This window comes from Siphateles boraxobius, unplaced genomic scaffold (genome assembly GCF_051911475.1).
Source record: "Siphateles boraxobius isolate OS27281-9 unplaced genomic scaffold, OSU_SipBor_1 12, whole genome shotgun sequence".
Lineage (NCBI taxonomy): Eukaryota > Metazoa > Chordata > Actinopteri > Cypriniformes > Leuciscidae > Siphateles > Siphateles boraxobius.
The window spans coordinates 14,790,607-14,808,456 of NW_027508722.1; the positions used below are offsets into that span (position 1 = coordinate 14,790,607).

At 37.9% G+C, this 17,850-nt stretch overlaps 2 protein-coding genes across 2 annotated transcripts in view; one reads left to right on the plus strand and one right to left on the minus strand.

Annotated features, from left to right (window-relative positions):
* creb5b (cAMP responsive element binding protein 5b) overlaps positions 1-5,775 on the plus strand; it is a 79,947-nt gene extending 74,172 nt beyond the window's left edge. Inside the window, exon 11 of the mRNA XM_077209209.1 lies at positions 333-5,775. Coding sequence (XP_077065324.1) covers positions 333-457 — 125 coding nt within the window. The 3' untranslated portion in view covers positions 458-5,775. The remainder of the gene's footprint in view (positions 1-332) is intronic.
* Positions 5,776-7,379: 1,604 nt separating this feature from the next.
* Positions 7,380-17,612, minus strand: cpvl (carboxypeptidase vitellogenic like). Its single transcript, XM_077209179.1, has 13 exons — positions 17,492-17,612; positions 16,991-17,202; positions 16,541-16,659; positions 16,194-16,308; positions 15,236-15,294; positions 13,069-13,148; positions 12,919-12,985; positions 12,687-12,809; positions 11,947-12,078; positions 10,121-10,219; positions 9,774-9,947; positions 8,226-8,408; positions 7,380-7,678 (listed from the first exon to the last, which is right to left on the minus strand). Exons 2-13 carry the CDS (start codon positions 17,169-17,171, stop codon positions 7,574-7,576), a joined length of 1,437 nt encoding a protein of 478 aa, XP_077065294.1. The 5' UTR covers positions 17,172-17,202; positions 17,492-17,612; the 3' UTR covers positions 7,380-7,573.
* Positions 17,613-17,850: the final 238 nt, after the last annotated feature.

The window sequence follows — 17,850 nt, forward strand, 5'->3', positions numbered from 1 at the left end:
ATGTAAGAATGAAGGGATAGACAAACATACTGATGGGTGTAAGGATGGATGGATACATTAAGTGTTGGACACGGATGAATGGATGGATGGATACATGGATAGACAGACATATGGATGGATGGACAGATAGAAAATTCTACAGATGGATGATGGAAGGAAGGACAGAAGGACAGCAATACAGATGGATAGATAGACATATGGATGAATGGATGAATGGAAGGATGAATGGATTGGGTGATGAACAGATGTGACTGGCAGACAGACGGATATGGACAGATGTCAGACAGCTGGACGCACACACACACATCTTCATCTCTCCTCTTGTCCGTCAGGTCCAGAGAGCAGTCCAGCAGGGAGTCCCACCCCTGTAACCCAACAGCAAATCATCCAGCACAATACCATCACCACCTCCAGCACGGGACCCAATCACCGCACAGATATTAACCCCATCCACTAGAGACTCTACCCCCTGACGACACCCCATCCCCCCTTACATGCAAACTCTGGACAGACACACACCTCTGTGCCTCTGTGGCAGCTTTTTCGTCTGTTTGTAATTTGTAAATGTAAACTGATTACCATTTTGCTTAGTTCTGTGTGTTTTATGTTACCATTTGAGTCCGCTTAAAAAAGGGAGCCGGCATAATTCATCGGGCGCCATCTCGCTAGTCAAGAACATCACTGATGGGTGAAAACACAAAAAGGTGTGTGAAAACACAACTGTTACATCTGTTCCTGGATTACTACTGGACAACTGCCTTTACAAATTGCAAAATTCAGATAGCTGGAGAGCTTTTGCTATGAATTTTCCATTGCCAAAAAGATCTTGTCCTTTCGTTTCTGTTTATTGTTAAAACAACTACTCTCACATTCCCCTTTTTATCTAATTCAAAAGGATAAATTAGGAAGCTTAGTCTCCAACAGGGAATTTGTAATGAAAGTAACCTGAAGCAATATGAATCTGATTGTGTTCACCTGCTCATTCTGACCAGAATTTAGATCAGATTAAGTTCAACCTATTGGCTCCTTTCATTTCAGATGTCATTTCAAAAGTTATCTGTATAAAACAAAACAGCTTTGACTCCTTCGCTGGTACAGATCATGTAAATGGAATGCATTTATCAAGCTCACACAGGCTCCTGTGAGCATATGCCCTGTTGAACGTGTGTGAGATTTCAGAGTATTCCCAAAGTGCTGAGATCACAGCTGCAATCATGTAGCACCAGGAAAACATCTAACTTGGCGTTTAAATCCGAATATTTTAGAAGATGCCATCAGCTGTTTCATTTTAAGCTGGTGTAACTTCTGGTCAGATGTACCCCTGGTCCTCGTTAGTTTGCACACTTCTTTTACTGGCAGTCATTTCAGTATCTGTTTCGGATCAGAGAGTGGACTAAGTATTATTCACATTCTTGAGTAAATTTTTATACATGTAATGTACTCATAGATGGGCCTTCCAATCCTGTCCAAAATGCTCCTCAAGTGCGTCTTGCACCACAATAATGCCATGGAAAACTTTTGGAAGGATTTTGCTTCACCTGAGGCTATGGAAAACTTCCACGTGGGCCAAATGCGTTGTTAAATGCAACTTTAAATCAGCTTTCGTTTTGGCTCAAAGTATTGTTTAGATCTTCCTCAGGCATTCTGACTTTGAGATAAATTTAATTTAATAGGATTTATTGTGATAGGATATATTTTGATACATCCCAGTTTAAAGTTCTGGTTTGTTTGCTGCCTAGGAAATCATGAGGCTTCCTTCTTGACATGGACCAAGGTCAATTCTGCACTTGATTATAGTTCCTACGAAACTGTCAAACCCCTAAAGGTTCTTCAAATGTGCTGTTAAATTGGAGATGTTAGTATACAGCCAGCATCTTACTGTAAGGGGCCGTTCACAAAAGGACACGTTCTTGCGTTTAAACCGCTGGATTAAGCACGAAAGGCTTGAAAAAGAATGCAGGTTTTTGAGACGCATTTTTGAAAGTTGAACTACTTACAACTTGACGTGGCATCGAGTATCCAAATAGCAGATGTTTACATTGAATAATAAAGGGTGCGTCTCAATCACCTCCCAAGTTTAGAAGTCAAGGCACTGATCGGGGAGTCTGCCATTTTAAGGGCCACTTCCAGTGCACTGGAACTTTCACTCCCTAAAAAAAAACAACCTATACACCACAAAAACCAGGGAGCGTCAATGGTCCCTTTACCGGAAAATATGTCTCATTTTCTGAAACGCAAAACATACACATCACGACACGCAACAGAAGATTCTGTACTTTTAAAAGATTGTACTTTTAAAATATATCAGTCCTGCTGTTGTTAATAAATAACGGTGGTGGCGTTTTAATATGTAGGTACGTTGTCATATTGTCGGAAACGTCCCAATAGTCAGTCAGGGGTCTTAGCAGTGCCCGAATTTGTGCAAACAACATGCACTCATTCACAACCATGGGAGCTGATTGCCCAGACAGCAACATAGTGTACCAGAGTACCAGTTGTGGGCCGGACACTATGTTCCTGTCCGGGTAAGATGCACCCAAATAAATGCTGCGCTGTGGAACGTGAAAACGCGTTCTGTGTGAACCGGCTCTAATAATGACATTCCAATGTGTAGCTACTTGTGCCCTTTGTGTAATTTTAAGGGATGCGTGTGCAAAGTCCCGTATACCTCATGAGTGTATGATGGGCTGTAAGATGGGTCATTAGATTTTGGATGGATAGATTTTCACTTACCTGAAATCCTAAATCCCTTTAAGGCTGTGACACACCAAACTGGCATCAACGAACTAGCGGCGACAAAAGCCGACATTGTTTTCGCCTTGCGTCTGCCGCTCGGACACACCGCAAATACTACAGCCAACGGCCAACTAGCATGTACATTCGGTGAGAGGAAATAACTTTCCATTCCAGCAGTTGGCAGTCTGTATTCGTCATTCAAAAAGGGAAACCGGAACTAGGACTGCTGAAATACAAACCGTAAACAAAGCAGCGCTTGCTTACCATTTTGAAATATGAATCATGTTGATCACTTTATTCATTCCAGATGGTCATGTTTTTATGAAATGGCATATTGGAATGCGAATTTACATGATGTAAAATAAGAAGAGCCTTCTGTGTGTGCACTCTTGACTTTGTCAATTATTTTCTCGGGCACTGGTTCCCTAAGCCGAACAGCCAATCAGAGTGATCTATTTCACCGACTGCCCTACACAGATACAACATACTCAATCGGCCAAAAATCCGCCGATGAGGTCCAACTAAAAACTGAGCTGACAGATGAGTCGGCTTGGTATGTTACGGCCTTTAGTCCTGTTGTTCTTGTTTAACTGCAAATACTGATGCAATTTGCTCCACTTTTGTTTTTCTCTGCTGCGAAAATGTAGCATTTTACTATTTCTTCGCAGGTACTGATCTAGAGCAATCTAGTCACTGCTTTCCAAATGTCACTATGTGCCTGAATATGTCTTAAATACTCATATAGCGAAGAATGTCAGCCCTTAGTAATACCTTTATCAGTACATTTATTTTCAATTCAGGTTGAACTTTAAGGCCTTGACGTTGTTTAGCTTTTTTGTAATGACTAATTACTAGTGTTTTAATGCAGACACTGTTTCTTTTTGGACTCTTTTTGGTGTTTATGGACTCTTTTACCTTCCTCAACCAAGGAGGCCTGTGATGAGAACACAGGCCAGCTGGTGTATTAGCATCATAATGCGGAGAGATGCACCAAAATGTTTCCCCTCTGCCGAAAAAGGGCCTTTCTTCCAGCAGCTAAGCTCAGAACTCTGTTTCATGTTTTTCACAGTTTGTAGAGGATATTTCATCCCTCCTAAATGGAACATATTGATTCCCAGCGCCTTTCCTCGCAGCACTGTGTTTGGAACATGAGTGTGCAAAACGACCTCCACATTGAGAGGTGGAAATCTTGTAGCTGTCTATGCACTTTGACCTCTGCGCAGCGGAGGATGGAATAGCCATATAGAAGACTCAGCGATTCCCAGTTCCCACACCAGCGAGGGCCAGCCACTGTCAATCTATGGAGCAATGCAACTTGTGTGGGCCTACCGAAACGGAGCCCGGAATGGGTCGCCCAAAGAAGGACACGATTTAAACCCTGAAGGCTTGGGTTTAGCGGCGTTCAGTACGGTGCTCCTGTAGCTTTAAGACTTTTAATTATCCCTATAGAGAAAGCCTGTTTTTCACACTGTGAAATGGGTGACATCAAGGTGAACTGGAAACATGATTGTGCTTTTATTGTTGATTTTGTTGGACCTTTCGGTAGATTGGTTGTTTCCCAACATCTCAAAAGGATAGTTCACCCAAAAATCATTCTCTCATCATTTACTCACCCTCATGTCGTTTCAAAACTCGTATAATTACCCTTATTCTGCACAACACATTTTTAAGAATGTATTCGCTTGTTTTGTCAGTACAATGAAAGTCAATGGGGTCCAAACGTTTCAAGCTCCAAAAAGGTAGTGTAAAAGTAATCCAAACTTTAGCGATATGATTACTTTGTATGATGTATAGAGTGACATTAAAGTGCTTATTCACTCTCAAATCAAAACATTGATCACCTCATATACTGTACAGAGCCCAAATCAAATATTGTGACGCGTCAGTAACATCAAACCTCATTGGTTCTTGTGTCATGACATCATGTGTGGCCCACAAGGACCAATGAGGTTTGATTTTACTGACTTGCCAACATACAGTATTTAATTAATTTAATAAAAAATGGACCGCAAAATTTCGCTGATTTTTTTTGGGTGAACTATCCCTTTAAGTAACACAAGCCAACATTCAATGTTCTTTTGTGCATGTAGCATCATAATCTGGTTTCGAAGGGATTCAGATGACCACATGAGGTGCGAGTTTCAATGTTTTTGAGTTGTGAGCTTGAAGATTAACTTGAGATCTGTGTATGGATGCATTTTCACTCCCATTGCCATCTCAGACCTCACACTCACAAGTTTTGCATTGTTTAGCCCAACATTATGATGTAATAATAGGTTGGGAGGGGCCTGCTAAACAGCAGTTTGCATCTTCATAGAGGACTGAAAACAGATGCATTATATTTCATCTCCTGCGTCTTTACATTTCAAAGCAAGGTGGTCAGGAGCGTGTCTACGCAGGGCCACGTCATCTCTTACCCAAGCAACATAACATACAACACATTGAACTGGAAATATTTCAGTTGCTCTCATTGAGTAACAGACATTAATCTCAAGTTATTGATTTGGCAACAGTCCTTGTTAGGATGGGTGGATGGATGACTTTTGTAATAGCATTCTTATAAAAACGGAGGGAGATTTTTGTGTGTGTGCCTGGTTATATGTGTGCTTTTGTGTGCTAGTATTTTTTTTTTTTTTTTTTTTTTAGGTGGAGGACAATGAATACACATTAATAAAACTATAATTGTATCATTGCAAAAAAACTATAAATATTGTATAAATTCTCATTAATTTTTGTAATCTTGTTCCTGTAATGCAACCACCTTTCTTTTTGAAAGGAGTACATGTTTGGTACTTGTTTGTAAATAATGTTTGCATAGCACTTGCCGTCTTCAAATGTTTGCCTGTTCATTATCGGAGCTGAAACATTGTAATGTTTGTTACGCATATTGAATTCATGAATTCACACACGCTTGCATAACTTTGTATATTTTATATGTTTATTAATGCCTTGAACAGTTTGTGTTTATGCAAATGTACAGATGTGAGATCACAACAGCTATATTACAATATGAAAATAAAGCACTTGTTCTGTAACAAAGCCAATTCATGATTTTGTCACTTACAGAAAAAACTGCAGCTTGTGTGTGTATATATATATATATATATATATATATATATATATATATATACACACACACACACACTCTATACACACACACACACTGTCAAATTGTCATAATATTTATTGCACAGTATTTGTCATATTCTTAATTATTCCAGATTTTTGACTGTATTTATACACATTACATATTGCAATTTAAAGCAAAAAACATACAAAAATGGTTTATTCAATATTTATGCATTACAAATTATTTGACCATTCAATATACTAGAGACCTCGGGTTAACAGTTTTGGTGAACATAAAATACTTGATTTATATATTCAACAGATATAGCCTACATCAAGAACCTAAATGCTACACATGTTGATAATCGTTCATATTAATGGGTCATAAAAAGCAAACAAGCATTGGGTGACATGAAATGATGCCCTATTGTGAGTGAGGGCAGAATTATGCAAATATATTAAATTACCTGCATAATAATTAGAAATTAAGATTTAAAATGTAGGATGAGAAATATTTTAATATTGAAAAATGTCAGAATATTTCTAACAGCCATTGTAAATTGGTTGACAAACTGAATGACACCAGTGATGTTAAATCAGGCTGTGTCTGCCAATAGTAACACACACTGGTAAAAATTACAATTTATATGCAATTACAATTTATTACAACATAAGAGACAATAACATTATTCCAATTTTGTGTGTGCCATTTACTTATTGTAATGTATGAATAATAATTATTTATTCATAATTTTTATAATATCAGTAATAATTATTGTAATTGTTTTTATTATTATAATAAAATGTAATTACCTGATTTTCAAAATACTTAATATAATAATGTTTGAATTGAATTGGGTGTTCGCAAAAAAATGATCCACGCTGAAAAACCTTAAACTTATGGTCAACAACCAGGTATGTACAAACTGACATAAAAGAACAAAGTAAAATTTCGCATAAAGTAGGCTATTCTTCACATATACATTTTTAACCGCATTCACTATCTAATGAACTACCAATCAGACACGTTTTGTTTTATACGGTCAGTTGTCTCCCCCTGTAGGACACACAGAGGAAATGCTGTCAAAAAGACGGAGGAAACAAATGGCAGAGAAATTTTATTAGAGTTAATTAAATATAAATGCATTTCATTTTATGGAATGTCGTGCTATGCGCAAATATATTTAACTTATTTGGTGAATACCACTCCTAATACAAAATGAATCGGCTTCCTGTGGAAGTAGGTCATACCTTTCTTGAATGTTTACCTCGGTATCATTTCCTCTGTATGGTTTCGTTCTCTCATCTCCTGTGTGCACTGAAGCGTACACTGCTTTTGTTCTACAGTACAGCTGTGCACGTATTATCAGAAAAATAACATGATGAACATTACAATAAAGCTACTGAAATAGTCTCACCATTATTCTTTTTTTACTAGTTATGTAAATACGATGGATGGCGAATTTGAACATGAAGCATCAGAAAAGTATAGCTAGATAACGTCAACTAAAAGTACTGATCACACAGAATGGATAAAAACATCCACATGGGTTAAAAAAAACAAGACAAAGTAGTACACTATACTCAAGTCATACTTTAATCACAAAATGACCAAATACAATAAAAACATACACTTTACACACTTATCAATAAAAATATAACCCCTAACTCTTTCTTCATTGTAGCACACAAACGATTGCATTAAAATCACACAACTGAACATGGATTCATTCAGTGATCACATTAAATTCTAGTTGATCTTAGTGTATCAAAGTGTTGAGAATCCGTCTGTAGAAAGGAATCTGTCAATCATGACAAATGCTCTCTCTGGTTGGTCATAAGGCAGAATGTGCCCGCCTCCCCTGACAATTACCTGAAGAGAAAAAAACAGAGGAATTCATTATCAGCCAGCTTTCCATTGTATGTCTGAAATACATTCATGTTGTATTTCTACACCATTAGCTGATGCCAAATAATTACAGTAATATAATTTAATTATAGCAAGTATTTTTCATTCATTTTCATTTATTCATTTATTTCCGGCAATGGTGCAGAAGTACAAGGCAAACAAAATATTGTTAAGTCATACAGTGCAAAACAAACATACAGTATTAAACTATGACGATCGAAATCTGCCTGAAAGGGAGTGGGAAGAAGACAACTCATTTAATCCCACCCCAGTAGTATTTATTAAAATAATAATAGTATGCCAAATTGAACAGCACATATATTTTACACTATATTTAAAAACAATAAACTGTATATTTGTTTATATATACCAATAAAGCTGTAAGCAGATTTTGAAACTTACAATGGTATGGCTGTCAGCCGATGCCAATAATTTCTAAATTAATTCAGCCAATTATATTATATTATATCATATTATGTTATATTGATCTAGCAATACTGCAAAACCTCACCTGAAAGAACTCATTCACTTGTCGTACGTAACCTGCCACTTCAGTATCACTGGGCTGGACCTTCCAGGGGAAACGCATAGTTTTTTTGTACTCGTCCGCTCCAGACCAGCTCACGGTGGGCAGGAAGAGCTCAGTCAGAGGGGCTGCAACGATGACATCAAGCTGTCCACTATAGATCAACACCTGAGTACACAGACAACACAGTTTAATCCAAAATGGGAATTATTCCGGAAAAGGAAGACATATGAAGACCACAATGCTATTTAAACCCACAAAACTATTTGACAAGTATGATATCGACAGGGTGCATCAAAGAGCCTGTCCTTTTTACAGATATGGGGTCACAGGCAGTTGGATCGTATAGTGTGGTTTTATAATTCCAAATATTAAATCCACTTCAACAAATGATTCCCCCTGTGAAATACTTCATCAAACTATGTAGGCGCACTAATATAAAAATCTTGCGAATAACGATAATCTGATTGTTATACTCATGTTATACTCATGCTATAGTCGATATTCAAATTCTGTTCACACTTTAGATTATGGTGCAATTCTCACAACTAACTAATTATGAACTATGACTTTTGCCTCAAACTCCTAATTACTGCTTATTAATAGATAGTAAGGTAGTTGTTAAATTTAGGTATTGTGGATTAAGGGATGTAGAATATGGTCATGCAGAAAAAGGCATTAATATGTGCTTTGTAAGTACTAATAAACAGCCAACATCCTAGTAATATGCATGCTATTAAGCAACTAGTTAATAGTGAGAATTGGAAACTTTTTGAAATGGCACATTTTGAATATTATATATCTATTTACCATACAAAGCCTACTGTATCATATTTGAGGCGCAAATTTTGAAGGCCTCTAAATGATCAACATGATCAAAACGTTGCCTGTTGTACACCATCTTCTACATGCCTGCTGTCATCTGATTGATAGTTCACACTTTTCAAGTAAAAGGTCATTAGAATCATTAGCCGCTTGTTCTCATTGTGTTACCGTTCCATTCCGGGCCTGAGAACGGTTTGTAAACATGATGTGGCAAACCAAGCTCAAGTGGAAATATACCTCGAACCGTTCCTTGTCTTTCTTAGAACCGTTCGGCTCGACGGTGGAAAAGCGGCTATTCTAAAAATGTCAATATTCAGGTCGTAGACCAAGGTCTTTTTGCTGTGAAATCTTTTCTGATTTATACTGTAAATACAAGTAGTCAACATTTGAAGTAGATCAAAACCTTTCAAAGTTATACATGAATTTTGAAAAATACCCGTTCTTGTCTTAGGACAACTTTGATTAATTTTTTTGATCCACTTCAAATGTTCAAAAAAGCAAGACAAATTTTTATATTGCTAGTAATATTTCACCTAATTGTGGGCCACCAAATAACTTCAATCTTCATATTATCCTAAATCGTACTAAGAGATATAAAAGCCTGATATATCAAATGTGATATTCAACAAAACCTTTTTTTAATAGACTTCTAAAAAAAGAAAATATCTAAAGGTCAATATAAAAACCCAAATTAAATAGTTTCCTCACTCTATAGTTGTCCATGAGGACGCCCAACCAGGGCTTGATGGACTTCATGACATCCTGAAGCAAGTGCTTCTCAACCTCTGAGCCGTCATTAAACGTAAGATTCCCGACGTGGATGGAACGTCGAACTTCTGGTAGAGTCACGAATGCAGAAAAATACTCCTGATCTGGAGGTTCCTATTTAGAAAAGAAAAACAAGAAAAAACACAGAATGAGACATCAACTTTTTTGATCCACTTTCAAATATTCAAAAAAAACAAGCTCAAGTGGAAATCAAATCCAAATCCAGGAATTCAAATCCAGACTACCCCCAATTCCCACCGTTTGCTTGTAATAAAATATGCTGGTACCTGACACTGCATGTAGTTGAAGTAGTTGGTGCAGCCAGTGACGTTTTGGAAGTATGAGGGATAAGGAACAAGATCACCATTCAGTAAGCTGTCAAAAACCTGGAGGAAAGACGAGATGCTTTCAGAACTGATGTATTAAGAAACCCCAGCGACACAAATTCAGTATGTTCTGAATAGGGCTGGGCGGTATGACGAAATGTACATCGTGGAGAGGATTTAAAGTGAAAATGCATTAGGTCTTAAAGTGACAGTAACCTAATATATATGCTGCCATCTGTGTTATTAAAGACGGCATAAAACAGAAGTCACAATAGGGAAGTCTTTTTCTTCCCTATTGTGACATATATCCAAGTGAAACAGCTTCGTGAAGAAAAAAAAAAAAATGTAAGGTGGGACTTGATTTTGTCCATCGGGAATTGATTGGATGGTTTGCTATTGTTGTGATGTCATGTGAGTGACAGGTTGTCCCGCTCTCACACAAGTAAACACGTCATCAGAGTAGTGATGTCATAGCAAGTTATTTTGATTTAAGATTACAAGGGCACACATTACGAGGGAAAACAATATGGCGTGCTGGGGGGAAAAAATTGATTTACCTAGCTAATCGCAAATCTTTTATTTTAAACGATTCTAAAATCGATTTTTTTTATTCCAGAATCGATATTGATTCAAATTCAGTTGCTTTATTTTGTCCTTGCTTGTAGATGAGGTTGACAGAAGTTAGCCACTTTCGTTCCAACAGAGGATGAAATGTGTCGCGTGTTGAGTGACGTAATATCCCTTTCAAGTGGACGAGTGGAAGAGACGTGAGACTGAATGCACTGAAAAGCCCTCGCGCTACTCGTATGCTGATCGAGAGATAAGAAAGTAGAGCTGCACGATTCATCTTTAAAAGACTGTGATATCGATTCAAACACCCACGCGATCTTTCAATTCGTCTGTCTATTAAACTTTGACAAAATCATATTGCAACATTCAAAGCTGTGTTGGCGCTGCCGCTGACCCGGCGTTATCTTGAAACAGCTTCACAAACAGTCTTTTCAACCTTATAGTATCATTATTTCTGTGATGCAATAGTTAAAATTATCATAGAAGTACTTGGATAAAGGTTTAAAGTTCAAATATGAACACTGATGCCTAAGATATCGATCAAAATCAGCTTTTGATAGAAACTTGGTGCTTAAAATAACACATTTATCGATTACATTGTTTCGCCACTAGGTGGAGTAAAGTGACAGTTAAAAAATGTATTTGTTATTGAATCATTTATTCAGGTGAATGTAGTATTGTATGATGCTTCTGAAATAAAAGTGTTGATTTGTTTTTGTAAATATGACTCATCTTATACATCATGTACAGTCTGTATAAGTGTATGATTTAACTTTTCACGATTAAAAAAGTAGTGTTAAAAGAATCGCAATACTTGTAGAATCGCAATTCTAAAAAGAAAATAATATAATAATATATCACAATACATATCGTATCGGCGCCCAAGTATTGTGATAGTATCGAATCGGGAAATATGTGTTCGTCCCAGCCCTAATAATTTATAATAAATACTGCAAGAATTCATTTAAAAAAATAGAATGATCAACTTTGATTTCCTGATGACTTTAATGTTAATCAAACATCAAAATGAAGAGAAAAATCACTCACAGATTTTGGCTGATTAGGATTTGATTCATACAGTGAAGACTGCAGTGTTTTATTTTTACATTCGATTATTCAATTTCTGTAGTATTTCTTACTATGTGTTAAATAAATGCTTATTCTTAATATTTTAGATTTATATTGTTATCGTGATGATTTTGAACGCTGACTCGCACCTCAAAGGCCTCCACCCATCTCTGCTCCTGGATGAGTTTGACTCCTGCATCCGTCTGCATCTTCACGTGCTGCCTCTGCAGTTCATCCACGAGACCCGTCTGATAGAGGAAATCTGAATAGCCTCCCAGCATCTGAGACAGAGAGGATCGACGAGATTAAAGTCTGCACAGTCAACTGGTTTCAAAGCAGCTTTAACGAAAGTCAAGTACACACTGCAGTTAGTTTCGTTTGTCAGTCCTCCAACTTAAAAATTCAGGTAGTGACAACCGCATTTACAAAAATTCAACGCGGTGTATGGAAACAAACTAGTGGTTAATGACACATTTAAACGTACGTTAGGGATGCGTCTCTCTGTCTGCGCAATGCAAGAAAATCATAGTGAAAGAGGAACAAGGCTTAACTCATTTGTGTAGCCAGATCTTGCAAGAAAAAAAAAAAAAACAGTAAATAAGAACAAGCCCATAATTTAAATGCTTTATATTGAATATATATATATATATATATATATATATACATATGTATATTCAATATATTTTTGGGAGCGAGTCGTGTTCCGTACACACATGGATCGATAATTTAGGGTACACACTCCCACATTTAAATGCGGTTGTCTACTCCTGGAACTTTACAGCGTGTACGTGGCTACCGTTATGTTTATAATGCCTTTAGAGCAAGTTCAGTGCAATAATTCTCCCGTACATCATAATTATCAGGAACGTGATAAATCCTTTTCATTTACCAGCTCAGGGTCACACAGACCATCTCCAATGGCCACTCCTTTGAAGTTGATCTGCACTTTGGCGGAAGGATTGTTCTTGTGGATGTAGTAGCCAATCGCTGGAACATACTTTCCTGCATATGACTATGGGTTTTAAGATGTTAAATAATGTAAACAAGTTAACAACACACTGTTTTGACTGTATAAGAAATTAGGATTCTGTTACAATCCAAAATTAGGTCTTTTTCCTCACCTCGCCTGTAGCGTAGAACGGATTAGACTGGAACTCACTGAATATCTGGAAGAACTGAGTCAGGGCACTGAGGAGGGAAAAAAACAGTAATATATAAATCACATGCATCTCACATTTTATTAGATATACAGTAATTTTTTTCCATTGTACCTGTACAAGTCTTTGCCCACATCATCCTGGTTTTGGGCAAATCCTCGGTCGTCCTCAGTGAAACTCCATCCTGTCCCAACCTGAGAAATAAACCACAAACAAAGCACTTCAGATCAATAATTTAACTGAAACCTAAAAACACTGTTCACATGTACTGTACGAGTATACAGGTCCTTCTCAAAAAATTAGCATATTGTGATAAAGTTCATTATTTTCCATAATGTAATGATAAAAATTAAACTTTCATATATTTTAGATTCATTGCACACCAACTGAAATATTTCAGGTCTTTTATTGTTTTAATACTGATGATTTTGGCATACAGCTCATGAAAACCCAAAATTCCTATCTCAAAAAATTAGCATATCATGAAAAGGGTCTCTAAACGAGCTATTAACCTAATCATCTGAATCAACTAATTAACTCTAAACACCTGCAAAAGATTCCTGAGGCTTTTAAAAACTCCCAGCCTGTTTCATTACTCAAAACCGCAATCATGGGTAAGACTGCCGACCTGACTGCTGTCCAGAAGGCCATCATTGACACCCTCAAGCAAGAGGGTAAGACACAGAAAGAAATTTCTGAACAAATAGGCTGTTCCCAGAGTGCTGTATCAAGGCACCTCAGTGGGAAGTCTGTGGGAAGGAAAAAGTGTGGCAAAAAACACTGCACAACGAGAAGAGGGGAACGGACCCTGAGGAAGATTGTGGAGAAGGACCGATTCCAGACCTTGGGGGACTTGCGGAAGCAGTGGACTGAGTCTGGAGTAGAAACATCCAGAGCCACCGTGCACAGGCGTGTGCAGGAAATGGGCTACAGGTGCCGCATTCCCCAGGTCAAGCCACTTTTGAACCAGAAACAGCGGCAGAAGCGCCTGACCTGGGCTACAGAGAAGCAGCACTGGATTGTTGGTCTGTGGTCCAAAGTACTTTTTTCGGATGAAAGCAAATTTTGCATGTCATTCGGAAATCAAGGTGCCAGGGTCTGGAGGAAGACTGGGGAGAAGGAAATGCCAAAATGCCTGAAGTCCAGTGCTGCTGTTCTGTAGCCCAGGTCAGGCGCTTCTGCCGCTGTTTCTGGTTCAAAAGTGGCTTGACCTGGGGAATGCGGCACCTGTAGCCCATTTCCTGCACACGCCTGTGCACGGTGGCTCTGGATGTTTCTACTCCAGACTCAGTCCACTGCTTCCGCAGGTCCCCCAAGGTCTGGAATCGGTCCTTCTCCACAATCTTCCTCAGGGTCCGGTCATCTCTTCTCGTTGTGCAGCGTTTTTTGCCACACTTTTTCCTTCCCACAGACTTCCCACTGAGGTGCCTTGATACAGCACTCTGGGAACAGCCTATTTGTTCAGAAATTTCTTTCTGTGTCTTACACTCTTGCTTGAGGGTGTCAATGATGGCCTTCTGGACAGCAGTCAGGTCGGCAGTCTTACCCATGATTGTGGTTTTGAGTAATGAAACAGGCTGGGAGTTTTTAAAAGCCTCAGGAATCTTTTGCAGGTGTTTAGAGTTAATTAGTTGATTCAGATGATTAGGTTAATAGCTCGTTTAGAGACCCTTTTCATGATATGCTAATTTTTTGAGATAGGAATTTGGGGTTTTCATGAGCTGTATGCCAAAATCATCAGTTTTAAAACAATAAAAGACCTGACATATTTCAGTTGGTGTGCAATGAATCTAAAATATATGAAAGTTTAATTTTTATCATTACATTATGGAAAATAATGAACTTTATCACAATATGCTAATTTTTTGAGAAGGACCTGTATTTGCAGTAGGGCTGTCAATTGATTTAAAAAAATTGATTTATCTAGTTTAATCAGTTCCGTCTTAAAGAACAAATTGTGTGCAATAATTAGATTCTGTGTGGATGACACTCAAGACAGAAGGTGTATCATATATAATGACAGATTTATGCATCAATGCTCTTTCATCATGTCACTTTCAGAAAAAAATTATATATACAGGTATATATAAATATAGAAAAGAGCTATATTTGTTAAACATCCCATCAGATTTTAATTTATGAATACATCATCAAAAGAAATTCATAAAAATCACACAGAACAGAATAAAACGCTTAAAAAATCTATATCTAAAATGTTAACTGTGACAGCCCAAATTTACAGACATATCTATTTGAGTCTAAGTTAATACACTGCACTCACCGGGTTGTCGATGTAGAGAACCGAGTACCGTGATGTCCAGGGGAAATCTCTATAACCCACTGCAGAAAGACAGTAAAGGGTCAGACCATGCAATCATTAGAAGGAAATTTAATATATCAAAATCAGAAGTGATTTTAAAACATAAACAGAAAAGTGTTACTTCAATAAAGTGCCCCTATAATGCTTTTTTTGTTATATTACATTTCATTTAGTGTGATATATAGTGGTTTGTGAATGTAAAAGCTCTGCAAAGTGCAAAAGTGCAAGATAAATGGGGTTAATGGAGTCACCCAAAATAAAGAACTGATTTTGAAATGCCTGAAATGAGTCGTCAGCAATTCCAGCCTTACTTCCTATGTAACACATTTGCATAATGCAAGCCTATGATCTTCATTGACTGCCTGTGAACAACATCTACTCTGACCCGCCTTCAAACATTGTAGTTGTAGCTGAGGCCTTGAAGAGTTTGTTTCGTGTTGTCGGCAAATCCGGTACAGTAACATGGATGGCATCGTTACTGTTCATAGTTCATAGCATACTGTTCATAGTGCTGAGGAAACCTCCGGAGCTGAAATTCAGATATGGTAATGAACTTTTCGTTCCCAACACACACTCTAAGCGGTAGACCGATTACAACAGACTGGGCCATCTGACCAATCAGAGCAGAGAAGGGTCTCGGAAAGGAAACACTGTTTCAGAAACTCTGAGAAAAGAGGGGATGCTGTAATGTATATTATGAGAAAATTAACATGTTTTTTGACCTTGGGTGCACGTAAACATTGTAGGATACCTTCAAAACAAAATTAGGAAGGAACCTTTAAAATAGTACAATAAGGGCACTTCAAGCAAAACAATGCTTTATGGCCTAAGAACATCTATAATTGAATGTGCATAAGACAGAAACAACATGCCATTAACCTCCAACATATTAGAACAACACAGAGATGTTTGTACTCACATGTGAGGTTCTTATGTACAAAATATGGGCCGTGCTCCACAAACAAGCCGAACATAGAGGTGCCTCCAGGTCCTCCCTGCAGCCACAGCAGCACCGGAGCCGTCTCTGGTCTCTCCTAAACGGAGAAGAACATGCAGCAATACATGAGTGTTCAGTGAGTCAACATCAGTAACATCACTCGAAATCAGAAAAATTCCGTGGACCGTGTAATCCGTTGTGAACGACTCCTGAAAGCACCTGACTCGAGTGATGCCAACTGACGCAGAAGAGACAGTCAGCAGATCGGTCTTATCTTTAGTGCTGTTCGTATGCAGCGTAACAAAACTAAGTGTATAACATTATATTACCTGGGCAGGAAAGAACCAGAAGAAAAGGTTACTGTTGTAGGTCTTGTTCACAGTGAGATATCCTGAGTAACTCTTGACACTGGCACCAGGAAGGGGTCCCACCAAACTAAGTTTTTTGGCTGCATATCCACAAAACATAAATGAATTCATATTAGCATACAGGTCAGAAAAATCAGTGAATTATGATAGCAGTTTTTAAGTCACCCTGATATATATCAAAAAAGACATTATTTATAAAAAATTATGAAAGATTTGCCCTCATAGAATTTAATCAAAATAACCCCCTGATAAAGTCATATAACTAAACTGATCTATCAATTCCTCACCATAAGAAAAAACATTCTTGCTCCTTTTTCCCTGTTTTGATAAACTTTCTAACATTCTGTTTAGCAGACGGAAAATGAAAGTTCACGAGGAATTGAAACAATTCCATGCAAACAACAAACATACCTTCTTCTATCTTGCCTTGCTCCAGATAGGGGGTGAGCATCAGAGGTTTGCCCGGGTCAACTCCAAAACGTGACCCGCTCACACGGCGTGATTTGCGGCAGAAGAACGAGGAACATCCGCGGGAGCAGACGGACTCCAGGACAGCCCAGAGGAACAGCAGCCTCAGCGTTTGCTTCAGCATTATAGAGATTTAAGTTTAACTGCAGACAGCACTGAAATATGACACGGGGATGATCAAGCATGATATTAAAAGGATCATATTACCTGCTACCTGTCTTTACATGTCTAAACATATCAGACGAGAGAAACAAATCCAGATCTCCCGTCAGATCAACTTACACATGCGACACGAGTTACATATACATTAAGAACATAACAGAAAATGTGAAGCAGAAACTGTAAATTTGATATATAAGTTAGGCTGTTAAGAGTTGATATCACACCATACGTGCTAATTCAAATACATATATTCCTAATCATCAATAGCCTAATAATAGTTACCTTTAATCCAAATGGCAGTCAGAAATCCAGAAACAGTTTGCATCGGCATGAATCTGAACTAAAGCGAGAGATCAGGTTGTTGTCACATGACTATATCGGCACTGTGTCATGTGATCGCAGTGAAGAGTCGAGAACATTGACCCCTAGAGGACCATTTTAGAGAAGCAGTCCCCAACACACATATACAAGCTTTCCCAAAATATTCAGTATGCATTTGTTATTCTAGGTCTCACACAACAAGTGAATATTTCTCAGGATTGCTTTATTTTTAAAAGTCATTTTCTAACCACAAAAAGTCACTGGACATGTCTAGCTATAGAACACAAGTTGAACTTTTCCTCAAAAAGAGAGCATGTTGT